The sequence below is a fragment of the Artemia franciscana genome, chromosome 4 (assembly GCF_032884065.1).
Source record: "Artemia franciscana chromosome 4, ASM3288406v1, whole genome shotgun sequence".
In the NCBI taxonomy this organism is placed as follows: domain Eukaryota; kingdom Metazoa; phylum Arthropoda; class Branchiopoda; order Anostraca; family Artemiidae; genus Artemia; species Artemia franciscana.
Genome location: NC_088866.1, coordinates 44,053,245 through 44,078,822, shown reverse-complemented (window position 1 = coordinate 44,078,822; position 25,578 = coordinate 44,053,245). Strand labels below are relative to the sequence as shown.

The 25,578-nt window shown below is 35.2% G+C and overlaps 2 protein-coding genes across 3 annotated transcripts in view; one reads left to right on the top strand and one right to left on the bottom strand.

The window, feature by feature from the left end:
• The window catches only part of LOC136026470 (protein MON2 homolog), a 483,967-nt gene that overhangs the window by 114,371 nt on the left and 344,018 nt on the right, over positions 1-25,578 (bottom strand). The gene's annotated exons all lie outside the window — the stretch shown is intronic.
• LOC136025656 (protein MON2 homolog) lies at positions 4,827-25,323 on the top strand. The gene is made up of 3 exons (XM_065701639.1): positions 4,827-4,948; positions 20,631-20,867; positions 25,027-25,323. Exons 2-3 carry the CDS (start codon positions 20,851-20,853, stop codon positions 25,247-25,249), a joined length of 240 nt encoding a protein of 79 aa, XP_065557711.1. The 5' UTR covers positions 4,827-4,948; positions 20,631-20,850; the 3' UTR covers positions 25,250-25,323.

Genomic DNA, 25,578 nt, shown 5'->3' with positions numbered 1-25,578 from the left:
AACTGAAGATGTTGGCATGGCTGATTCATGGAAATATTTAAGAGACATCTGTCTATCTATGCGTTGAAAATACATTTTATTTAATATACTACATAAACAGGCATTGAGTACAACTTAACTACCCGGTTGAAGAGTTAGCTGCTCCCATCTTCTTTCTCTTTCTTAGCAGGGGATATCCCTTTCTCTTCATTAACAATGAAGCGCTATTTATTAGCTTCTGCTAAAGAATGAGGGCCAAGAAGCCTAAATTCATGTCGAAATTGGATTTTATATCATCAATTCTTACTCTAAGAAAAGGGACATTCCTCTTTTAGGATGCAAACCCAATGTTCTTTTTAAAATATTCTTATAAATGAACCAGTCCCTAGTAGAGGCAATAGTTATATAATTCATCTAAGAGCACCCTCATTTCATTCGTAAAATACTACTACAACAAGAATGAAAGAAAAAAAATGTAATTAGGTAGGTTCTCAGGTAGGATATGTTTAAAATACAATGGGCAGGAGATGGGTGAGCTTTATATCAAAAATAAGAAAAATTTGGGTTATAACATAAAATCAAATGGAAAAGGGGGGAAGAGAGCAATTTAAAGGATCAAACCCGCATTCAAATGGGGACACATTTTTCACGATCTAGAGATATTTTTTATTAAGAAGAACTCCTAGGGTCAGCATAATAAAAACAAGTATTAAAATTCTTAGTCAAATTAAAATAATTTCCTTTCCCTAACAGGATCCCTTTGATTGGAAGTCAATATAATATCAATACTAGAAAGAGTCTATTTTCCTCATCAGGAGATGAAAGATAGAGAACTAACAACACGACGTCAACAAAGTGTCAATACCAAGTTGCAGTTTCAAATCCAAGGTGATGTTGTGGTGAAAAATAAAACTTAACATGACGTAAGATAAGGATTGTTAAAAAAAAATAATACCAATAAGCACATACAAGCCATTAAAACCTGTCGCTATAAAGAATGTAGATCCATACATTCTACCTGGTATAGTAAAAGAAGCTTTCATACACTCTAATCCTTGGTGGAATGAGAAGTATAAGCCCATTATTAAAGTAATTAAGAGTCCCTGGAGACATTGATCGAAATTATCTCTTTGAACTTGCGCACTTCAAAACCTTCAAAACCTATTGCTTATATCGAGGCTGAAATGAGGCTCATGGCCTAGAATGATTGATGAAATGACAGTTCGACAGATTTTGTTCATTTTAGATTTCATTTCTGTATTGATACTAATTATGAATGAATGAACTTTATTACCCGTAAAAGTATAAAAAAACACAAAGTACGGAGTAGGCTATTATAAATAAACCAAAAGTGTAAACAGCGAAAAAAAAAAAATTCAAACTAACAAAAGACAACATGGACTAATTAACCAGTATCAATATGGAAAAAAGGCTGCAGAGGGTCTTTTCCAATTTTATTTTATTATCATTAATTATTTATTATCATTATTATTTATTTTATTATATTGTATCATTATTTATTTTATTTTATTTATTTATTTTATTATATCATTATTATTAATTATTTATTATCATTATTTATTATCATTTTATTATTTTATTATCCCTCTTCTTCAACAACCTTTTTGTGTTTAATTTTGCTATTTTGAGGTAAAACATTTCTATTATGTATTAATTGTAGGAAGAGTTGTAATATCTCTTTTTGGAACCTTTTTAGACTAAAAACAAAAGTGTGGGTTTGCAGTTTAAATGTGCAAAACCTACTTAACGTATTTTTTTTTTATCTGGATTACACCATTGACCCTGGATTGACAGTCAGCAAGCCTAGAAAGTCTCAACTACCAAATTTGTTGGAAACCAAACACCATGTGTAATAGTAATCTTTTTAGTAGTCTGATGTTAAAGCTTTATTTTGTATTAAATTTTAGCAGTGCTATGGAGCTAACTCAGTTTAATAATACTCATCCTAGTGTTTGCTTTGAAAACATCAAGTTTAATTTTCATGAAAAATGTACGAACTAAAGAGGTTGAAAGGGGGTGGTGGAAATAACTGCAAATTTCCGGAAATAACAATAGATTGTTTGTAGGCTTTAGGCTTCACAACTCGATTTGCTCAGAAAATTTGATGTGTAACCACCATACATAATGCCGGTGAGCCTGTATGTGTATCATTAACATTGGAAAAAGTAGAAGTTAGCTTTAGCAGCTAAGTCAAAGTATCGGATATAAAGCGGAACGACGATTGTCAAACAGTTCGTGGTAACGAACTGTAGTAAGGAGCGACCCGGCTCAATAGTAACCAAAACTCTAAAAAATGGAATTTTGATACCAATAGTTACATCAAAAGAATCGCATTTTAATGCTGATTTTAAATATACAAGTTTTATCAAGATCAGTTATACCCATCAAAAATTACGAGCCTGAGAAAATTTGCCTCAGTTTAGAAAATAGGGGGAAGCACCCCCTAAAAGTCATACAATCTTAACGAAAATCACACCATCAGATTCAGTGTTTCAGAGAACCTTTTTGTAGAAGTTTCAAGCTCCTATCTACAAAAATGTGAAATTTCGCATGTTTTGCCAGAAGACAGATCACAGATGCGTGTTTATTTGTTTTCTTGTTTTTTTGTTTGTTCTTTTTCCCCAGGGGTGATCGTATCGACTGAGTGGTCCTAGAATCTTGTGAGAGGGCTCATTCTAACGGAAATTAAAAGTTCTAGTGCCCTTTTTAAGTGACCAAAAAATTTGGAGGGCACCTAGGCCCCCTCCCACGCTCATTTTTCCCCAAAGTCACCAGATCAAAATTCTGAGATAGCCATTTTATTCACCATAGTCAAAAAACCTGATAACTATGTCCTTAGGGACGACTTACTCCCCCGCAGTCCCCGTGGGAGGGGCTGCAAGTTGAAAACTTTGACCTCTGTTTACATATAGTAATGGTTACTGGGAAGTGTACAGACGTTTTCAGGGGGATTTTTTTGGTCTAGGGTGGAGAATTTAGGGGGGTGGGGTTACGTGGGAAGATATTTCCATGGAGAGGCTTCTCATGGTAAAAGAGAATTTCAATGAAGAAGGCGCAGGATTTTTTAGCTTGATTTGAAAAAAAAACAATGAAAAAATAAATATGAAAAGTTTTTTCTACTGAAAGTTAGGAGCAGCATTAAAATTTAAAACGAACAAAAATTATTACGTATATGAGGGGTTTACCCCCTCGTTATACCTCACTCTTTCCCCTAAAGTATTTTTAGTAATTTCAACTATTTATTCTACGGCCTTTGTGAGTCAGAGGTCATTCTTAAGGAATTGGGACACAATCTAAGCTTTAGTGTAAAGAGCGAGGTATCGACGAGGGTTGACCCCTTTCACATACGCAATAAAAACATACGAATATAGAAGTTCGTTGCGTAAGTTAATTCGTAAGTTACGTATATTTTTTACCAATGAAAACGTTTGTAAAAAATTAAAAGTTCTAATTGCTTTTTTAAGTAATCAAAACCTTGGAGGGCAACTGAACCTCCTCCTTCACTTATTTTTTCTCAAAATCTTCCGATTAATTGCAATTAATTAATATGCAAATTTTGTTTTAATTATTTATGTGCGGAGAGCCAAGATCAAAACATGCATTAATTCAAAAATGTCCAGAAATTAAATAAAAAAAAAACGAGTTTTTTTAGCTGAAAGTAAGAAGCGACATTAAAACTTAAAACGAACAGAAATTACTTCGTATATGAAAGGGGCTGCTTCCTCATCAACGCCCCGCTCTTTACGCTACATTTTTTACTGTTTTAAAAAGCAGAGTTAAGAGAAAGAGTTAAACTTCGGCGTAAAGAGCGTGGCATTGAGGAGGAAGCAGCCCCTTTCATATGCGAAGTAATTTCTGTTCGTTTTAAGTTTTAATGTCGCTCCTTACTTTCAGCTAAAAAAACTTGTTTTTTTTTATTTAATATTTAAAAAGAATTGTAAGGTGTTTGCTGTGACCGACACCGTTTCGGAAAAAGTCAATATAATAATAGTAATATAATAGTAAAAGTCAATAATAGTAAAATAGCAATAATAATAATAATAATAGTATAATAGTAATAATAATAATAGTAAAAGTCAATATAAAATATGATAATATATAATATATTAATTATATATAATATATAATAATATATATAATATTATAATATGATATTATAAGGTATTAAAAGCTCAGTTAAGATGTGAAAGCTGGACCAAACAGACTTCTTTGTGCACATTTTAGTAAATCTTAAAATTTACAACGTATTTTATTATTTTGGTTCTATTATAGCTAGTAGAAAAAATACTCGGGATTTTTTTTTCTTTTGTTTATTTTATTTCTTGTATGCTCACTTGTATCTCTGGGTGTGGAAATGTTTCTGCGTACATTTAAGCATGGAAGTAGTCAAATTGGCTGTTCAAATACTTTTCAATATTTAGCGGCTATTTCATTCCATGGAACTTGTTCTTTTGACCAGGAATTTGCATATAAACTTGCTAAGTTAAGGGTTAGTCAAGTATTTTGACAGATAAATCCTGACAAACTTAAAAAGTAAAGTAAGTCGACTTTGCTTCTGAACAGTTCATACCGTCTCATAAATTCAGTTTGTTTTAGACCGTCACCTTTTTATGAATTACAACAATATTTTTCCAATTCTCTTGTTTTTCAAATTGAAAATGGACTTTAATTGTAAAGAAGACGCTTCCAGTAACAGATAAATCTGTGTTTTCTTTTAAATTTGACAGGTTTTCACGAAACACGTTAATCTTCCGTGTGCATCAATCAACATACAGATCAGAAAGCAGTGAGTTTGTGATTAAAACTAATGGCAAGTTTTGATTACAGGTTACCGAATGTGAGATCTTTCTATCACTTCTTGTCAAATTTTTGGATCCAGATAGAGCTGTCTGGCAACGCTGTCTTACCTTGGAAGCACTGCATAAGCTGCTGGCTCAGCCTAATTTACGTAAGTCAATTGTTGTCAGCTATGATCTGAAGCCCCTTGCTAGCCCAATATTACAAGACACTGTTAATGCACTCTCTGCATTTATACAGTCAGTTTTCGTTCTGCCACAAGTGGTCTCTGGAACAACAGATGATTTTTTCAGTATTAACAGCTTTATTAGTATTAACAGCAAAAAATAACAGCTTTAAATAGTGCTAATTTTTGAAAGTGAAAAGTTAAATGACAATTATCACAAGAAGGCCTGTTCTGTGATATTTTAAATCCTGATTTGAGGTAGCATAATGGATTGATGCTCTGCTTGGCAATATGGGACCCAGGGATTAATCCCTAATTCCGATCTTATTTTTCACAAAAACGGGCTTGTATTGGACTATAGTTTGTCAATTTCACTGTGTAATCTTTACCTTTCTTCCCTAAGCTAAATGGGTAGGAATGTGACTGACAATCCACCATAAAATAACAGAAGTGAGGAAAAAGTAATCTTTCTGATATTATAGTATAGCAGATTTTTTCGTCTCGTAAAGCTGTTGAGTAATATTGTTAAGGTACTATTTCCGAAGGTCCTTCAAACTTCATAAGTAGGGATTGAGTTGAGGTTTCAGGTTGAGAATGCCTTTTCAGGTCCTTATTTGGGTAGTAGGTCATTTCTTGAAAGATGCACTCACTAAGCGTTCGCAAGTTTCGGTAGTTCATGAAAATTTAGTTACTGCAGTAAAAAAAAAAAAAAAAAAAAAAACAACTGCCAGTTGGAGAGTAGTCCAATGTGGAAAAGCATAGCCCATTGTTTTATCTACCAGGTTTTTGTTTTCTAGTCGTTTGAACAGAAATTGCTGTTAAATTAGCTATTTTATTCTCGAAGCATTGTAATAAAAGTAATTGAATATTTTATCACGCTACTCTTGAACTCTCCTTCTTGAGTTGATCTGTAGCGTAAAGAGTGGAGGATTAAGTGAGCGATATGTCCCTTCTTATGCAGTATATTTAGTGTTCTTTTTTATTATCTATGTTCCCTTTTATTTCTAACTAGAAATACTGTTTTTATATCTTTATTTTCTCTTTGTTTAATGCTATATTTAAGACTTTCCAATAGTTCGTGGTAACGAACTGTAAGTAGGGACCAGTTCAATAGCAACTGAAAATCTAAAAAAAAATACATAATTTTGCAAACAATTAAGCTGTAAAGAAGCATCAAGCCTGGAAGCTTACTGCAGATGTAAAAGTGGAAGATACAGGAAAGACTGTAGCTGCTCAAAAATGAAACTATGCTACAGCTTATCCTCCTGTCACAGAACAAGGAGGGCATGCAGGGAGTTTGACCTTGTCCCATCTGAATCCTCGGAAGAAGAAAATGAGGAATATTTTTGAAAGTCTTATTTGATACCTTTTACTTTCAATTACAACAGTTCCCTAATCAGTTGCTGCAAATAAAAGAAAGGGTATAAATCTTCATCACCTAGTCTCCATTGGTAGAAAATTCAGTGGTGAAGGACGGGGCTTACACGGCTAAAACATACCTGTAATCGTCGGGGTGGGGGGGTAAGTCCCGCAAAAAAGCTTCAAATAAACGTAATAAGACCATACACACTCAATTTTTGCTAAATGATATTAACAATCTACTTTAACGCGCTACAAAACGACAAAACACAAGGGGAATGATAGAAAAAAACAAAAAAAAAACAAGCAAAATGAGAAAAAACAGCATTACTATCTGAAACAGTATTTGATCTTTCAAATGACGCAGAAATAGCTGTAGCCCCGTATTCACTAACAATTAAACAAACACTGAAAAGACGCTGAAATATCTGCACTCACTAGCAATTAAATAAAAACAAGTTTTGTCAACTGAAAGTAAGGAGTAATATCAATGCTTAAAATTAAAAGAGAATATTGATTGTATAAAAGGACCGATCTCGCCTAAATACCTCGCTCTTTACGCTAAAGTTTTCTTAGAACATTTAAAAAGGCTTATTATTCTAATTAAACGGACCACGCGTTTCAAGAGTCGTTCATAAGAAACTGGGACAAAAATAAAATTTTAAAGTAAATAGAGGGGGTGGCCCTCTTATATGTGTAATAGTTTCTGTTCTTTATAAGTTTTGATGTTGCTCCTTCTTTCAGTTGAAAAAAAAATATTTTTTTAAATTCAATTTCTGATCGTTTTTAAATAGAGTCAGGAGCTCCGACTCACATCAATGAAAAATTCCTTCTCCCCCTGACAATCCCTCCATGATAATTCGTTCTCTTGTATAATACCCTCCCCTTGTCAACAGGAAAATACCTCTCAGACACTTCCATTATAACTTAAAAATGCCCTCAAAAATTCCCTATGGCCATTTTACACGTGAATTTTTGTCTTAGCGCACTTTCATTTGAAAAAGACTTTCATTAAAAAAAATGTTCTAAAATAATGTCGGAAATTTTCACCTCTGTGGAAAATTTTCCTTGCAAATAACCCACCCCCTAGTAGAAAGTTGCTCCCACAGAAAATTCCCTTTGGAAAATTTATCCAGTGGAAAACTCTCCCATGGCGAATTTCTCCAGTGAAAAATCCTCGCTAATTCCAAAACATACTCTAAAAGCCTCCAACCCGGTAATTTTTTTCCGCGTGACAATTCTTCTTAACATCTTCAAATGTAAAATTGAGTCGGCAAAGCAAAAGTATGATTACAACAAAGAAAAGGAACTATAAGAATTTTTTCCAAACCCCCTGGGCAAATTGTTTTCAGTTATAGGACTCACCCATTGTTTACGCATAGTATTTGTTATTGTTATGTGCGTACATCTTTCTTTCTTTCTTTTTTTTTTGGGGGGGGGGGGTAAGGTGAATTTTTTGATGGGGGATTTCCCACATGGAAATTTGTTATGGGGAGGAAAGTTTTCCAGGGGCAGGGGTAGATCCAGGATTTTCTTTAGGGGGGAGCGCGTAATAGGAAACACCTTCTAAGAGCCAAGGAATCTCAATAAAAATAACATCATGAGTTTCAGCGTGTTGAAAAACCCTCTTGTAAAAGTTTTAAGCTCTCAACGAAGCTGATGGGAGGGGTTGTTGCCAGCCCAAAAGTTTCGACATTTAAAATTGCACAAGAACTTTTAATTAGCCTTCGAATGAGCCGGGGAGTCCCCTTCGAAGTTTGTACGACCACATCTTCCATATGAAGTACCACTGGGAAAAAATAGATAAGAAATATTATTACATTATCTCTTTGCTATAGGCAATTCTATAGGATGCTATAGGATTTAAGGAGGATATTAAATAAATAACCTGATTTAACATAACCCCTAACCATCCCTAAATATTAAATATTTAATTAAAATATACTTACATCGCTGTTTTTCACTCTCAAAATAAGCAAATCACAACCAATTCCACAGAGCCAAACCGGTTTTTTTCAAATAGTTATTTCAATTCTTTAATGTGTTCTGTTTAACAGAAAAGACCCAAATATATTCCACAGGGGTTTTTTCCAAAGGCGAAGGGGAGGAGGAGGTAAACGTTGACTCTAGGAAAACTTCCTACTCAATGACTTCAGTCAATACAAGCTTATGATAATAACAAAGGTTTGAGGAAATTTCTCTAATTGTCTTACTTTTAATTATTTTTTGCTAAAACTCGTTTATTTTGGCAAAAACTTGATGATAAACATATGATCTTGATTGTAAAATACACTGCTGTAAATAATGTGTTATTTCAAATGACGTCAGCTGTTATAATTCATTCAGCAAGTCACTATTTGAATAAATCATACTCTCAAATACCTCGCGACAGTCTAGTGGATGCGTCTCGGTTGCTGTTCCAAAGTCGATCAAGTTCGATCCCAACTGTCGTGAGGAAGTTATTTTCAAAGTGATGTAAAGTGATAATTTTTTGTTTTCATTTTTGCAATAAGTTTTCTTAAATTTAGAAAGAGCAATTTAAAGTAGAAATTATAAGATATTGTTTGGAACATACTCGTGCAAAAATTGAGCGATTTCTTCTTTGAAAATTATAAAATTGAAGCCAAATATTTTTTCCCCATATAATAAGAAATATCCGAAATCCTCATAAGTGACCGAAACTAAAAGAAACAGAATCTTAATAACAATGAACATGTTAAAGAATCAAATATTGAAGATTATTTAAAATACATGCATCTCATCAAGCTTAATTTGACCCATCAACACTACCCGCCTGAGAAAAATTTCTCTGATTTTCGAAAGGGGGGAGAGACTCCCTAAAAATCAATGGATTTTAATGGAAACCACATCATATGATGAACCCTGTTGTAGAACTTTGAAGCTCCCTTCTGCATAAATGTGGAATTTTGTATTTTTTGTCAAAAGAAAGATAGCATATGCATGTTTATTTATTATTTTTCTATTTGTTTGTTTTCCATGGTGTCGATTACATCAAACCAATAAGTCCTAGAATATTGGGAAAGGGAGAATTGAACGAAATTTGAACGATTGAAAATTGAAAAAAAAACTGGAGGGCAGCTAGCACCCCCCCCCCTCCACTTTTCACACAAAGTTGTCTCGTCAAAATTTGAAGACAGTCGTTTTGTTCATATTAGTTGAAAGGCCAATAACTATGCCGTAGTAAATAACATGACCTCTAAAGCCCCTGGGTAAAGGTTTTTCAGTTTTCGCCCATTGTTTACGCATAGTATTTGTCATTGAAAAGTGCGTACATGCTTTGTTTTTTTCGGGGGGGGGGGGGGTTCGGTGAATTTTCTTATGGGAGATTTCTCACATGGAGAATTTTTCGAGGAACATTTTCCTGGGGCATGGGTGGATCCAGGATTTCTGTAGGGGTGGTGCACAATCGGCTACTTTAATAAACTTGCGAACAAAGAAATACCTGCAATTTAAAGGGAACCTCGACAATTATATATCGCAGGTAGGTTGCCGAAATGGTCGTAAATTTAATCTAAAATTTGGTGAGGGTTGAAGTTCTAGTAAATCTGTTGAAATTAAAATGGTATAAAAATATCAACGTAAAGATAGTAAGTTATAAAAGCCGTCCCGCCATAAAAAAAAGCTGTTCGCCATCTATAAGAAAATTGTATTTATATTTTCTGCATAATTTTTTGCCTTTGCACTTCTGACCACTATAGCGAGTAAGTTAAACTTTTATTTTAAAAAAAGATTGGTCTTGAACCATATTTTGGGATCATGCACTCTTTGTCACAATATGTATATGCCTCAGTATATTGGTGAATGTTTATAATGGCTATTCCTGTCAATAGAGTCCTGTCGGTTTAGAGCTCTTTGTTAGTATTAAATAAAAAAACAAGTTTTTTCAACTGAAAGTAAGGAGCGACATTAAAACTTGCTATGAACAAAAATTACTCCGTATATGAAAGGGGCTCTTCCGTCCTCAATGCCCCGCTCTTTATGCTAAAGTTTGACTCTTTCTCTTGACTCTACTTTTTAAAACAGTAAGAAACTTTAGGGTAAAGAGCGGGGTGTTGAGAAGGAAAAGCCCCTTTCACATACAGAGTTTAAGGTTTAGTTTCGCTCCTTACTTTCAGTTGAAAAAAACTTATTTTTTAATTTAATTTCTGGAGGTTTTTGAATTAATGCATGTTTTGATCTTGGTTCTCGGAACATAAACAATCAAAACGAATTTTGCATATTATTTTTTTTTTTAGCTAAATGGCTTTCTTATAGTTTTAATCGGAAGATTTTGAGAAAAAAAGGGCGAGGGAGAAGGCCTAGTTGCCCTCCAATTTTTTGATTACTTAAAAAGGCAACTAGAACTTTCAAATTTTTACGAACGTTTCCATTAGTAAAAAAAAATATGTAACTTACCAATTAACTTACGTAACGAATTCTATATTTATATGTTTTTATTGCGTATATGAGGGGGTTCACCCCCTCGTCAATACGTAAAGCTTAAATTTTGTCCCAATTCGTTAAGAATGACCCCTGAATTACAGAGGCCTTAGAATAAATAGTTGAAGTTGCTCGAATTGCTTTAGCGTAAAGAGCGAGGTATTACGAAGTATTACGTTAATTCTGAAAAATTAGAAAAAATGAGGTATTTTTAACATACGAACGGGCGATCGGATCTCAATGAACTTTGATATTTAGAAGGATATCGTGTCTCAAGGCTCTTATTTTTAATCCCGATCGGATCTGGTGACATTGGGGGGGGGGGGGAATTTGGGGGGGGGGGGGGGGCTAAAATCATGGAAAACGCTTAGATTGGAGTTATCACAATGAAACTTGGTGGGAAAAATAAGTAGAAGTCTTAGATACGTGATTTACATAATTGGAACGGATCTGCTCTATTGGAAGGGGGGTAATTCTGAAAAATTAGAAAAAAATGACGTATTTTTAACTTACGAAGGGGTGATCGGAGCTTCATGTAACTTCATATTTAAAAGGACCTCGTAACTCAGATCTCTTAATTTAAATCTCAACCGGATCCAGCGCCATTGTGGGGCAGTTGGGGGGGGGCAGAAATCTTAGAAAATACTTAAAGCGGAGAGATCAGGATGAAACTGGATGGGAAGAATAAAACCTGTCTAAGATACGTGACTGGCATAACCGGACCGGATATGCTGTCTTTGGTGGAGTTGGGGGGGGGGTAATTTGGAAAAATGAGGTATTTGTAACTTACGAAAGGGTGACCAGATCTTAATGAAATTTGATATTTAGAAGGATCTTGTGCTTTAAAGCTCTAATTTTAAATTCTGACCAGATTCTGTGACATGGGGGGGGGGGAGTTGGAGGAAGAAACCGGAATTCTTGGAAAACGTGAAAATTGGGATATTTTTATCTTACGAATAGGTGATCGGTTCTTAATGAAATTTGATATTTAGAAGAAATTCATGTCTACGAGCTCTTATTTCAAATCCCGACCAGATCTTTTGACATTTGGGGGGTTGGAGGGGGATATCTTGGAAAACACTTGGAATGGAGGAATCGGGGTGAAGCTTGGTGGATAGAATAAGCAAATGTCCTTGATACGTGATTGACGTAACCGTACTGGATTCACTCTCTTTGGGGGAGTTAGGGGAAAAGGTTCAGTGATTTGGTGAGTTTGGTGCGTCTGGACGTGCTAGGACGATCAAAATGGGTAGGCGTGTCAGGGAGCTGCAAAAAATCGACTTGATAAAGTCGTTTTCCCAGAGTCGACCATCTGGGGAGCTAAAGGGAGAGGAAAAATTCGAAAAAATGCGGTAATTACAACTTACGAGTGTGTGATCGGATCTTAATGAATTTTGATATTTAGAACGACATCATGATTCAGAGCTCTTGTTTTAGATTCTGACCGGCATTACGCCTCTGATTTTCCTTTTAAATCAATCTATTGATTCTTAGAATTTTGTTAGAGCTCATACCATATGAGTTCTTGGCTCTTAGCTCTTCTTGCCTCGTCACAAGTGCTTTATGAGCTCTTAGCTCTTGTTGTTTGTTGTACTTTTCATATATATTTGTCTAAAGTATTATATTATCATAATATTTGGGTATTATGATTATCATAATATTTATATCATAAGGGTTAACCTAACTTCACATCTCTGGTGTTTTCTATTTTACGAGGGAGTACCAAATACCATATGGAGAATGCCCCCTTCCCTGTGGAATATTTCTTTCGGATGATTTCTTCCCACATAATCTCCTTGGATAATGCGAAATGTTCATTAGAAGGGAAATTGAATGTTTTACTCAGCTCCTTAAATCCTATAGCATCCTAAAGAATTGTCTATAGCAAAGAGCCAAATGTAATAATATCTGTTCATCTATTTTTTCCCAGAGGTACTTTATATGGAAGACGTGGCCGTACAAACTTTGGAGGGGACTCTCCGGCTCATTCGATGGCTAATTAAACGTTCTTGTGCAATTTTAAAGTCAAAACCTATGGGCTAGCAAAAACCCCTTCCATCAGCTTCGTTGGGAGAATAAAACTTTTACAAGAGGGTTTTCCAATACGCTGAAACTCAAGATGTGATTTTTATTCAGATCCCTTGGCTCTTAGGAGGTGTTTCCTACTTTTAGGAAAATCAGAGAAATATCCTGAGGTGCGTAGTTTTGATGGGTAACATTTAACTTAATGAATCTTAAATATTTGTAATAAGCATAATAAGTCATAATAAGTTATTGTGTTCCATATTCTTCTCAATATTGTCTTGAACCTTAACCATAATGCTCTAAGTCTTTTTGGATAACTAGGATTGAAAATACCTCCTTTTCCAATAAAAAACCTTGTGTGTAAACATTGGGCAAATTATATAACTTACTAGATCGCCCCAAAGAGTCTGGAAGGTTTTATCAACCCCATGGGGCAGAGTTACTTGACCGTCGGAGTGACTGTTTTGAACAAAACGGTCATCTAAGAATTTTTGTCGAATGTATTTGGGGAAAGAAGGGCATGGAAGAGGTTCTAGTTACCCTCTAATGACTTTTACAAAAGGCAATAGAACCTTCAATATCCAATCTAAAGAGTCCCATCTGCAGTTTATATGACCAAAAGACCGCATCTTTCATATGAAGTGGTTCTGAGGAAAAATAATGACAAGAATACATTGAAGTCTATTGACCCCTTACCATAGGTAACGCTAGAACGATGCCTCTGATTTTTGTTCGTTTTTACTTTCTTTTATATTGTTGATAGCTATTCATGTTCATTTTACCCTTGGATTACAACTTGACTTTTTTTCCGCTCATCGAAGACTTAACGCGGCCCTTTATTTTTTTGGAAAAACGGCTTTGGTAGACATAGTTTTTTGATTAATTTCTGTGTGTTTTTAATTGATATTTTTTCTTATCGGTGAAAGAATATTCATAGTGCTTTTTTAGACTTTTCCCCTTCACAATCAAGGTTTTTATTGGTAATTACAATTTGGACCAATTTTGCAACAAGTTTCAATTATAGTTGTAGCTATTGAACTTTGGATAGATGGGTGTGTGAAATATCATTCAACTAGATCTGGGGGTTTCCGAAGTGGGACGCAGGCGCTACCGGTGAGGTAAAGCAATATTTATGTGGGTCATGGACAGGACGCTCATCTTTCGGCTGACTATACTTTAAAGCCTTAATTTTAAAACAAAAATTTCATGTGAATGACGTCACTTACATAGCCATTTACAGAAAAAAAAAAAACACATCACAGTATTGAAATGACATTATACTTCGTATAAAATTAGAGTATTCTGACAATACTTTTCCCTAATAAAAAATGTACTAAGAGGGCGACCTCAAAAAATTATCAAGGTAATTGCCTTTCAGCTTGCGTCAGGTATAGACACGTAAACTTATGAATAACAGAATTTGAAAATCACGAGGGGGTATCTGGGTTTTATAAATACCTAGGTGGGGTATGGCCAAAATTTGGTGGGGAATCACTGAACTAGTAGTAGCAGAGTATTAGTAGTAGTAGTAGCAGTAGAAGTAGTAGTAGCAGCATTAGTAGTAGTAGTAGTAGCAGTAGTAATATTAGTAGTAGCAGTAGTAGTAGTAATATTAGTAGTAGCAGTACTAGTAGTAGTAGTAGTAGTAGTAATAGTAGTTGTAGTAGTTGTAGTAGTTGTAGTAGTACTAGTAGTAGTAGTAGTAGTAGTAGTAGTAATAGTAAAAAATTCCCAGATGTATAGATACTGGACCTTTCAATTATTTTGAATAAAAACACTTTTCACAATTTGACGTTTCGACGTCAAACGAATCGACCTTTACCTCACCCCCCTTCGTCTTTGGAAAATAACCATGTGGAATATATTTAGTTCTTGTCTGTTAAACACAACACATTCAAGAATTGAAAGAACTATTTGAAAAAAACCGGTTTGGCTCTGTGGAATTGGTTGTGATTTGCTTATTTTGAGAGTGAAAAACAACGATGTAAGTATATTTTATAAAAATATTTAATATTTAGGGATGGTTAGGGGTTATGTTAAATCAGGTTAGGTATTTAATATTATTAGTTCTGGACGGCCAGGTTTTCCATTTTTCTTTGTTTTAGTTTCCATATTTTTGTTTCTTAAGTATCATATTATCATAATATTTTGGCTATTATGATTATCATAATATTTATATCATTAGGATTAACCTAACTTCCGCATGTTGGGTGTTCTCTATTTTACAAGCAATTACCAAATATCCCATGGAAAATGCTCTCTTCCCTGCGGAACATTCCTCTTGGATGATTCCTACCCACATAATCTCCTTGGGTAATGCGAAATGTTCATTAGAATGGAAATTGAATATCTTACTCACTTCCTTAAATCCTGTAGCATCCTATAGAATTGCCTATAGCAAAGAGCCTATGTAATAATATTTTTCTATCTATTTACTCCCAGAGTTACTTCATACGGAGGATATGGTCGTACAAACTTCGGAGGGGACTCCCCGGCTCATTCGATGGCTAATTAAAAGTTTTTGTGCAATTTAAAAACCCAGAATTTATGGGCTGGCAACAACCCCTCCCATCAGCTTCGTTGGGAGCTTAAAACTTTTGTAAGAGTGTTTTCCGATACGCTGAAACTCATGATGTAATTTTTATTGAGACCCATTGCCTCTTTGGAGGTGTTTCCTACTTTTTGGAAAATCAGAGAAATATTCTGAGGCGCGTAATTTGATGGGTAACATTAAGCTTTATGAATCTTAAATATTTGTAATAAGCATAGTAAGTCATAATAAGTTATTGTGTTCCATATCCTTCTCAATATTTTCTTGAATTTTAACCATAATGCTATAAGTCTTTTTGGATAACTAGGATTGAAAATGCCCCCTTTTCCAATAAAAAACCTTGTGTGTAAACAATGTGCAAATTGTATAACTTACAAGATTGCCCCAGAGGATTTGGAAGATTTTATCAACCCTGGGGGCAGAGTTACTTGACTGTCGGAGTATTTTGAACATAACGGTCATCTAAGAATATTGTCGAATGTATTTGGGGAAAAAAGAGCATGGAAGAGGTTCTAGTTGCCCTCTAATGACTTTCGACTTTTACAATAGGCAATAGAATGATCAACATCCGATCTAAACAGTCCCTTCTGAAGTTTATATGACCAAAAGACAACCTCTTTCATATGAAGTGGGTCTGGGGAAAAGTAATGATAAGAATACATTGAAGCCTTTTGACCCCTTACAATAGGTAATGCTATAAAAATGCCTCCGATTTCTGTTCGTTTTTAGTTTCTATTACATTGTTGATAGTTATTCATGTTCATTTTACCCTTGGGACTTAACGTAGCCCTTTTTTTTGGAAAAATGTCTTTGGTAGACATAGTTTTTTAATTAATTTCTGTACGTTTTCAATTTACATAGTTTTTTTTTATCGGTGAAAGTATATTCATAGGGCTTTTCTAGACTTTTCCCCTTTACTCTCAAGATTTTGATTGGTAATTACATTTTGGACAAATTTTCCAACAAGTTTCAATAATAGTTCTAACTATTAAATTTTGGATGGATGGGGTTTGTAAAATATCATTCAACTAGATCTGGGGGTTCTCAACGTGGGGTTCAGGCCCTACCAATGGGGTAAAGCAATATTTTGGTGGGTCATGGACACGACGCTCACCCTTCGGCTGACTATACTTTAAAGCATTAATTTTGGAAAAAAAATTTCGTGTGAATGACGTCGCGTACATATGCATTTAAAGAGAAAAAAACACAACGTAGTATTCAAATGACGTTATAATTTGCATAAAAGGTGGAGTATTCTGACAATATTTTTCACTAGCATAAAATATATATTGAGGAGGACCCCAAAAAATGATCAAGGTAATGGCCTTTCATGTTGTATCAGGTGAAGACACGTAAAAGTATGAATAACGGACACTGGAGAGTCAATCTTCCTGAAATCAGCAGGCAGACTCCAAAGAGGGAAATGGAAAAACCTCCAGATTTCCGCTCTTTGCACAATTGAAGAATGGGATGCCGTGCTTGCAAGTTCAGCGTCTAAAAGTCGGTTCCTCGAAATTTTGTATGAAACCTGGAAGCAGATGGATGATCAGCTTCCCAACGCACTTAACATTTTTCTCTCAGGTGGGTTCAAGGAGAGATTCAAAGTGTCTCTGGTCAAGCGTGGCTGTAGTCCAACTTTACCAGAACACAGTGACTACGAGGAATGCTTGTGCTCCAGCCACAAAGAGGCTGAAAAACGCCTTATTACACATGCCAAGTACGCTAGCCGTTACGCTTGTAGCATCGCTGTGAATGCCAACAACATAGACGTGGCTGTAGGCCGAGTTCATTTTTTGAAAAACTTCAAGCTGAAGGACTGAGCGAACTTTTCTTGAAGTTCTCGACTTACATTTTACCAGTACACGAGCAGGCGGATGGAGTCCACTCGTCCAAAGAGGACCAGATTATGTTACCGTTCGTGCACTGTCTGTCAGGGTGTGACACAACGAACTTTTTCTGCGGCGCCGGGAAAGCTTCTTTCTTAAACAACGTGACCTCTCCAACATTAGCCTCAAAAATGGTGTCTGTGACGGAGCGGATCAAGGATGCAGAAGGGAAGCTTTCAGTCGACGCATTTAGAGAAGTTTACGACCTATCAAAATCCCTGGTCATTGAAATGTACGGTAAACAGGCCGGATTCAATTCACTGGCCAGTGTAAGGGCTTACATTTGATGCCAGAAACAAGATATGAGAAGACTGCCACTTTCTGATGACACCTTCGAGCCATGCATACGAAGAGCCATATTCGCTACATGGATAATCTTGTCGTCAGTACAGGTTCGGCTGAGCATTCCAGATCCACTCCTCCATGGATGGAAAATGGCTGATGGGGGAGTAGATACGGTCGTCTCAAGCTGTAAAGAAGCATCAAGCCTGGAAGCTTACTGCAGATACAAAAGTGGAAGATGCAGGAAAGACTGCAGCTGCTCAAAAATGAAACTATGCTGCAGCTTATCCTCCTGTCACAGAACAAGGAGGGCATGCAGGGATTTTGAACTTGCCCCATCTGAATCCTCGGAAGAAGAAAATGAGGAATATTTTTGAAAGTTTTATTTGATACCTTTTACTTTTAATTACAACAGGTCCCTAATCAGTTGCTGCAAATAAACGAAGGGGTGTATATCTTCATCACCTAGTCTCCATTGGTAGAAAATTCAGTGGTTGAAGGACGGGGCTTAAACGGCTAAAACATACCTGTTATCGTGTGGGGGGGGGGGGTAATATTAAAAACAGATTTTTAAAGCTGATTATAAATATATAAAATTCATTAAGTTTAATGTCACCTATTAGAACCTTGAGTCTGAGAGAATTCGAAAAGTTTTCTAAAAAGAAAAGAAAAAAACGATCTAGATGAAAATCGCACCATCAGATTCAGCCAGACGACCCTACTTCGAGCTCCTAACCTTAAAAAAAATGCGAATTTGTATTTTTTGCAAGGAGAAAGATCACGGATGTTGTTGTTTTATTGTTTTTGTTTCTTTCTACTACTACTGCTACTACTAAAAGCTCACCGCAGTATCAAGCCAATTGACGTCAACACAACTACGCTCGTTCCTCCTCCATCTCAATCTATTCAAAGCCTCCCTCTTTACACCTTCCCAGGAAGTTTTTATTTCCTTTAAATCTTTCTTTATGACATCCTCCCACCCCAGATGAGGACGTCCTATTTTAGCCCTAGACGATTGGCCGAAAAGGGCAATATTCGGCAGTCTGTCATCCTTCATCCACAGAATGTGCCTTTTCCATCTCAATCTTACTTTCGTTATAACCCTAGAAAGCGGGATTGAACCACATTTTTCGTGCAACCTATTGTTTGAAATACAGTCAGTCAGTCATCCGGGTGCCCAGAACAATTCGTAGGCAATTTTTCTGGGAAACATCGAGCAAATCTTAATCAGCTTTTCGGAGCGCCCGTCTTCAGAGCCATATTTGACTCCTGTCATCACTGTAGCCTCCGATATTCTAATCTTGATCTGATGACTTATCTTCTTATTCTTTCAAAAAAAATTTTTAACGTTGAAAAAACACACTGAACCTTGACTATTCTACTTTTAATGTTTTCACTGCTCCCAGCGTCTTTACTAATAATACTATCAAGGAAAGCGAAGCTACACACCTGATCAATCTTTTTGTTACCCAACGTCACCTTAAAATCTTCACTTATTCCTAGCCTTAGTGACTTGGTCTTCTTAACATTAATTTTGAAACCTATTCTAGCGCCCTGAACTTGTGAAACCTCTAAAAGTTCATTCATTTTGCCAAAAATTTCTTCTAGGATGCTTAAATCATCACCATAATTTAAGTCCAGGAGAGTTTTTCGTCCCCATTTGATTCCATGGTCTTCCATTGTCTTTACTGTGCTCCTTAAGACAAAGTCCAGACAAACTCCTGATTTAATGCAAAACCAGCTCTAACCTCATTTCCAACCTTAACCGCAGCACTGTTATTCTCGGACATAGCACTAATCATTTTAATGTATTTGTCTGGTATACAATACAAGGATAAGACCTTTGCTAAAGGTCTTCTATCAACAGAATCTGACACTTGCTCATAATTTATAAAACATAGGACCAAAGTTGTTTGAAAACTCAGACATTTCTCAATTATTAACCTAATAGGTAAAATTTGGTCGACACATCCTCTACCTTTTCTAAAACGCAATGTTCTTGTGTTAAAACAGGATTGATTTTGTCAAACTACGGTAGGGATCCATGAAGATCGGGAGGGGTTTGTCTTAACAGAAATTAAAAGCTCTAGTTCTGCTTTTTAATTGGCAAAAAATGATTGGATTAGAGTAAGATGTGGTTTACCACATTTGATACCATTATCCATATAACGTAATAAATTTTGTCGACTTCATATTCTATGATAGTCAATCGAAACCGGTTGTCCTCTCCTCATCGCTTCGCTCTTTACGCTAAAGTTTTTATTGTTTTAAAAAGTCGAGTTGTGAGAAAGAGTCAAACTTTAGCGTAAAGAGCGGGGCATTGAATAGGGGACAACCCCTTTCATATACGGAATAATTTCTGTTCGTTTTAAGTTTTAATGTCGCTCCTTACTGTCAATTGAAATAACTCATTCTTTTTTATTTAATATATATTTAGGAATGATACACCATTGGGGCCCAGTAATTCCTTTGGAACTGGATGTCATGTCAATAGCCTGTCGATAGTTCTAAGTCATTTGATTATCTCATCATTTTTGCTCGATAACATTTTGGCCATGGTTGAACCAAAACTTTCCGACGAACTAAAGTTTGCGGGACATTTTGTTGACGTATTGTCTCCTTTGTTACTTAAAAGGTACACAAGAGTGTTCCTTCGAATGAACGCTCTTCCGATAATCTGCGTTCACTAGCTTGGTGTAGTCACTCAGGGAAAAAAAAGAAAAGGAAGAAAATCAACAAAAACTCTGACCTTCTTTCTACGGAAAAATACAAAGTTTTGCTTCTTTTTTTTCACAAATGGAAAATTGAAAATTCTATTTAGGACTATCAAACGTGTTGAATTTTGCAATAAAATTTTTATGAAAATTTTCGAAGGAGCATTTACCCTTTTCAGATTGCCCCGATTTTCAAAGGTGTATTTACCCTTTTCTGAATTTTCAAAGTTACTCTTATTCTACTAACTTTTGGTGGGCAGGTTTGAAGTTTACGAGTCTAAACAATTAGAATTCCTGAAAAAGCGCATCCTCTAAAATGTTTTATTTTTGGTGGGGAGGAAATAAGTGTTTTTTTTTGTCTTGATTTTTTTTAAACATGCACTTTTTTATTTGTTTCTATTTTTTTGCAGTCTGGATGGCTTGGACAAGCCTGAACCCCCCAGAATACCAGACGGCTATGGAATATCTGTTGCATATGCTTGTTTGCTTTCCGTGATAAAATCGATCACTATATTAATAGAAGAAGAAACTGAAGGAGATGGGGACATTACTTCTGTGGACATAGAGGAAAGAAGGCTAAAATTGCAGCTGATAAATTCCAGTTGGTGTGGGCTGCTTAATGCAATTAGTATGCTGTTAGAAGCAAGGTAAGTCTTCAATTCAGCCTTGAAAGTATAAAAATGTAACTGAACAACATACTGTTTTTACTCTTTTTTTGTGGTGGAAATACCATGTAGTCAATTAATACTGTTCCTAAATTCAGGATCGATTTTTTTACCCTGGTCCTAGAACAGATGTGGCGGCTCAAGACGTGATTGGTGGTTATACGACTATTATTAACGATCGATTGTTTTTTCCGACTCCTTTTTAAATAAAGGCACATTTTTTAGTCATCACAAGTATATCAAAAGAAATGCTGGCATTAGAATTTCCAGTTTTCAAGCGTTTCTGCTAATTAGTAAAGGAAATACAATACTTCCTAGAAAAGCCAAAAAAGATGAATAAATTATGAAACAACCAATTAAACCGCTATATAAGACAGGTGATATGTGGAAGTGTGGTAATTATAGAGGGATTAGCTTGGTTTCTTTAGGAAGCAAATTACTTAGTATGACGATACTTTTATAGACTTAGAGAGGAGAGATTTAAGAGAAGACAATTGCTGTTTTGGGGAGGCTAGAGGATGTGTCGACCAAGTTTTCACTCTTAGATTAATAATTGAGAAGTGCCTGAGTCATCAAACCTTTTTAGTCCTCTGGCTTATAGATTATGTTCAAGCCATTGATTAAGCTGAAAGAGCTTTAGAGAAGTTCCTATCTTTGTATGTTATACCAGATAAATGCATTTAAGTGATTAGTACTATGTTTGAGAATATCAAGTTCATACAAAAAAATTTTCTCATGCAACAGTTGACTTCAACAATTTGCTATATTTGAACCGTAGACTTTAAAAACTAATTGTGGAAAAAAAAATTAACTGGACGTCAGCAAGTCAAAGTTCGCTCTTATCGATACAATAGCTCAGACGATTACAAACAAATGTCTGCAATCCCTCTAAGAGGACAGTATTAAAAAAAACTACTTGTTTTTTGACCTGACATGAATTCTTGGCTCTGACAATAGTTTTATTTTATTTTTTATTAAACAAGTGTAGTTTACTCCAAATATGAAGTAACTGTATTTCTTGTATAATTTACAACACTCAATGGGGCAGGGCAAATCAATTTGTAGAATAGATCGTAAGAATAGTGTTTTATAGTCTCAGAGTTAGAGATTTGGACTTATTTTGTGTATATGTTGAGGTCAGCCTCCAGTTGCCTCCCATTAGGCAGACACGACTTTGTAGGTATTAGCTGTGACAGATCTTTGATACTCCTGAAAATCTTTAGTCAAATAGGGCAAGTAAGGCCCCCTTTTTTGTGTATCACAAGTTTGCACTAACGCTGTTTGTCAATTTTGCCAATTTTTTTTGCTCCAGAAAGTTATTTGATCACTCGATAAGACGATTGAATGATTTAAATATTTGAATTGTAAAAAAGGTTCTCTCAAGCAAGTTCTCTCAGGACAGAGCTAACAACAGGGGTCTCTTGATTCAAATTTTTTTTTTTTTGCTTTCGGGTTTTCTTGAGGAAAGTCTGATTAAAGGCTCTTTTCCTATTTCAAAAGCTTTAGTTTTCGAGGGTAATAGCTACGTCTGTGGAAAAAATGAAGATATTAGACTATTTTATGATTTCGCATGGTAAAGAATGTGATTAAACGCTCTTTTCCTATTTCAAAAGTTTTATTTTTCGGGGGTAATAGCTACGTCCGTGGAAATAATGAAGATATTAGACTATTTTAAATTCATTAATAGATCTTTCAACCCCACAAGACTTAGGTTTCAGCCAAACATGTATGCAAGACTTCTTTTTACGGATGGGGGGGAAGAGGGGGTAATTAGGAAAGTATAAAATAGTGTAAGTATAAGATAAATTCTATAGAATTGTGAAAAGATGTGATTTCTTAGGAAAGTATTCCTAAAAGCTCTACTGCGTACATCTGGTGTTAATTAAATAATGATGATACAAGAAAATCAAGAATATTAAGTTGATAGAATAATCTCGTTTTTTTTTACATCATAAACCATACGGTTTTAAGAATGATAGAAATAAAACCAAACTTAAGTGGATCTTTTCACGTCGGTAAAATGACGGTATTATAAAAAATACAGTAAATGCACAATCCCAAGTTCAATCACACCATAGGGCAAATGTACGAAAAGCCAGTAAATTTACTTTAAGACAAATACGGCCGTTTCAAAGGGGTTGAGGTCATTTGTTTATAATCTTCCTAGCTATATCAACGATAAGAAGGAATTTTAGATTGCTGACACTCGCCCTTTTCACAAAGGACAAATTGCTTCTTCTCTTCTATACTTAAAACCTTAAACTTAGGACCAGTGGAACCAGTAGGACCAGGCTTTTTCTGCCTCATCTGGCATCAGAAATACGGATATTTTGTGAGAATTTGTTCAACAGTAAGCTCCCACAGAAGCAGGGCATTCTGTTTTATAGCTAACTTATAAAAAAATGCACATTTGGATTATTAATAGTTAATCAGGTACATGGTTCAGTGAAGTGCCCCTCAGAATATATAGCTTTCTGCAATTTTCTCTCTTATTTCTTATATATTTCCGCATAATTTGCATATTTTTCAAAGCTGTGTGTTTGTGTCTGGAGTTCAGCCTCTGTGTGGGATAAAACTGTGTGTTTGTGTCTGGTCACATTATTGTTTTTTTGTTTATATTGAAACAAATCCAAAATGTGACCTGTTTGCATCAGCAATAATCAGCTCAACAGGAAAATATTTCAACGAAACTGAGAAAATATTTGCAATGTTGCAAACTTTTTTGCAACATTGATCAAGCGAATGTTCTTTACTAACCACAAGAAAAAAAAAATCTTTAAGAAATCCAGTTTGAATTAACAATATACTGAGCACTAACTGTTGCTGTTGCAGCGGAACCTTCCTATAGCGTAGGCGACAGTTGGTATCGATACCAAGGTATCGGTGTTATAGGTATCTTATCGAAGTATCAATACTTTCAAGAAAACTGATATTAAGATATAAACGCTAAACATTATGGCACCAAAGAGTTTAACAGGGAAAGAAACAAATGCCGTGTAAGAACATGCTACAAGAGTAAAACTGACTATTAGCAGTTACTTGGTAACTGACAGTCCATTTTTTTAACCTTTGCAAGAGGATATTGACATGCTAGTATCGAAGAAGCACCGATACCAAACATACTTTCAGCCAGTATCATATCAAGTACCGATACCCGACACTTTGAGGATCCCCCATTATTACTTTCCAAAGTAATGCTAATAACAACATTCAACAAAGAAACAATCTATGTGGAGTAATAGCGCGGGCATTTTCTTATTTTTCAATTGACCTGTTTCTTAATAATGTGGATAATCAAACAGTTGTGCTGCATGCAAATCACTGTATACAAATTTTATGTCCAATCTCACAGTGTTTAAGTAATAACTTCGATTGAGAAGATTTTTTTTTTTTTTTTTTTTTTTTTTTTTTTTTTTTTTTTTTAAGAATGAAAAGCTGAATTACACGCTATACTCTTCAATATTAGACACAATTTACTCGAATCTTGGTATAATTCTATCGTTTGAGAAACTACGATTATCAGAATCGTGATTGATTCTCGCAGCACTAGTAATTACTAAAATTAAGGGAACATTGTTCGTGCGTTTCAGTATTGTAGAGGGCTATTCGAATTTGTTAATGCTGATCCTTTCGAGCTGGGTAGGAAAAACTTGGATAAACTGACCGTTTAAAAAAGAGGCTTTTATTGGTACTAAATTTACTGTATTTGAGTATATAAAAATAGTAGTTTAAGTATTTAACCTGGAAGGCTGTTTTAGTGTTCAGGAGTGGAGCAATTTATCTTTTTTAGACGAGTTTCTAAGCTCATCCATACCTCCAATCTTTGGTCTAAGGGCTTTTTAAAGGGTAGGGTGTAATTTTTGAACCACAGCTAGTAATTTTTGTTTCACTGTTCCTAATATTTGGCCAGCTGAAGGAGCAATAGTTTTGACTTGGGAGTTAAAAATAATCAATTCATCGCCTTAATGACTATTTCAAGTGGCAGGTTAATGGCAGCTTTAAACCAAGGGCCCGAAAGCCTTAAAGGCTCCTTTAAATGTTTAGTTAAGACCCAAAGCTCTATGTATTTCAAACCTTGTTCGTTGTACAAGGTTTTATTTGTTTAATTCCTTTTTTATTCGCTGTTTTATTCATTTTATAGTACTGACGAAGTTGGCACTGACAGTTTACTAAGAGCTTTAGAGGGCCTAGCAGGACTTACCGGGAGAATCAAACTTGACACTCCACGTGATGCAATCATCACGGCTATTTGTAGAGCTTCCTTGCCCCCACATTATGGACTTGCTGGGCTTGGTGTTTCACCCACATCGAAAGGACGTGTGAAAACAGGCAGTAATGATCAGGCTTATTATCAGTCGCTTTAGCAGCAAGCAAATGATAATGATTATCGACCTCATGTTGTTGCTGTTGGAACGCCATTGGTGACGCTTGGAATGCCACAAGGTATTTCTCAACCTGTTTTTGCACGAGTGTATGCTTAAATATGTACATAATATGGATTATAATATTTTCAAAGTAACCCCTCTCAGAAATAGTGATCTTGCAACAAAATGGGTTAATATTTTTGCAACAATTTTAATCAAACTACTGACAAAAGCGCAATTCAAATGAAGCTTTTACTCTAAAATATCCCTCAGTGATGAATATGTTCTAAGAATAAAATTGCTTGTGATTGCTTAAGGTGTATACTCTC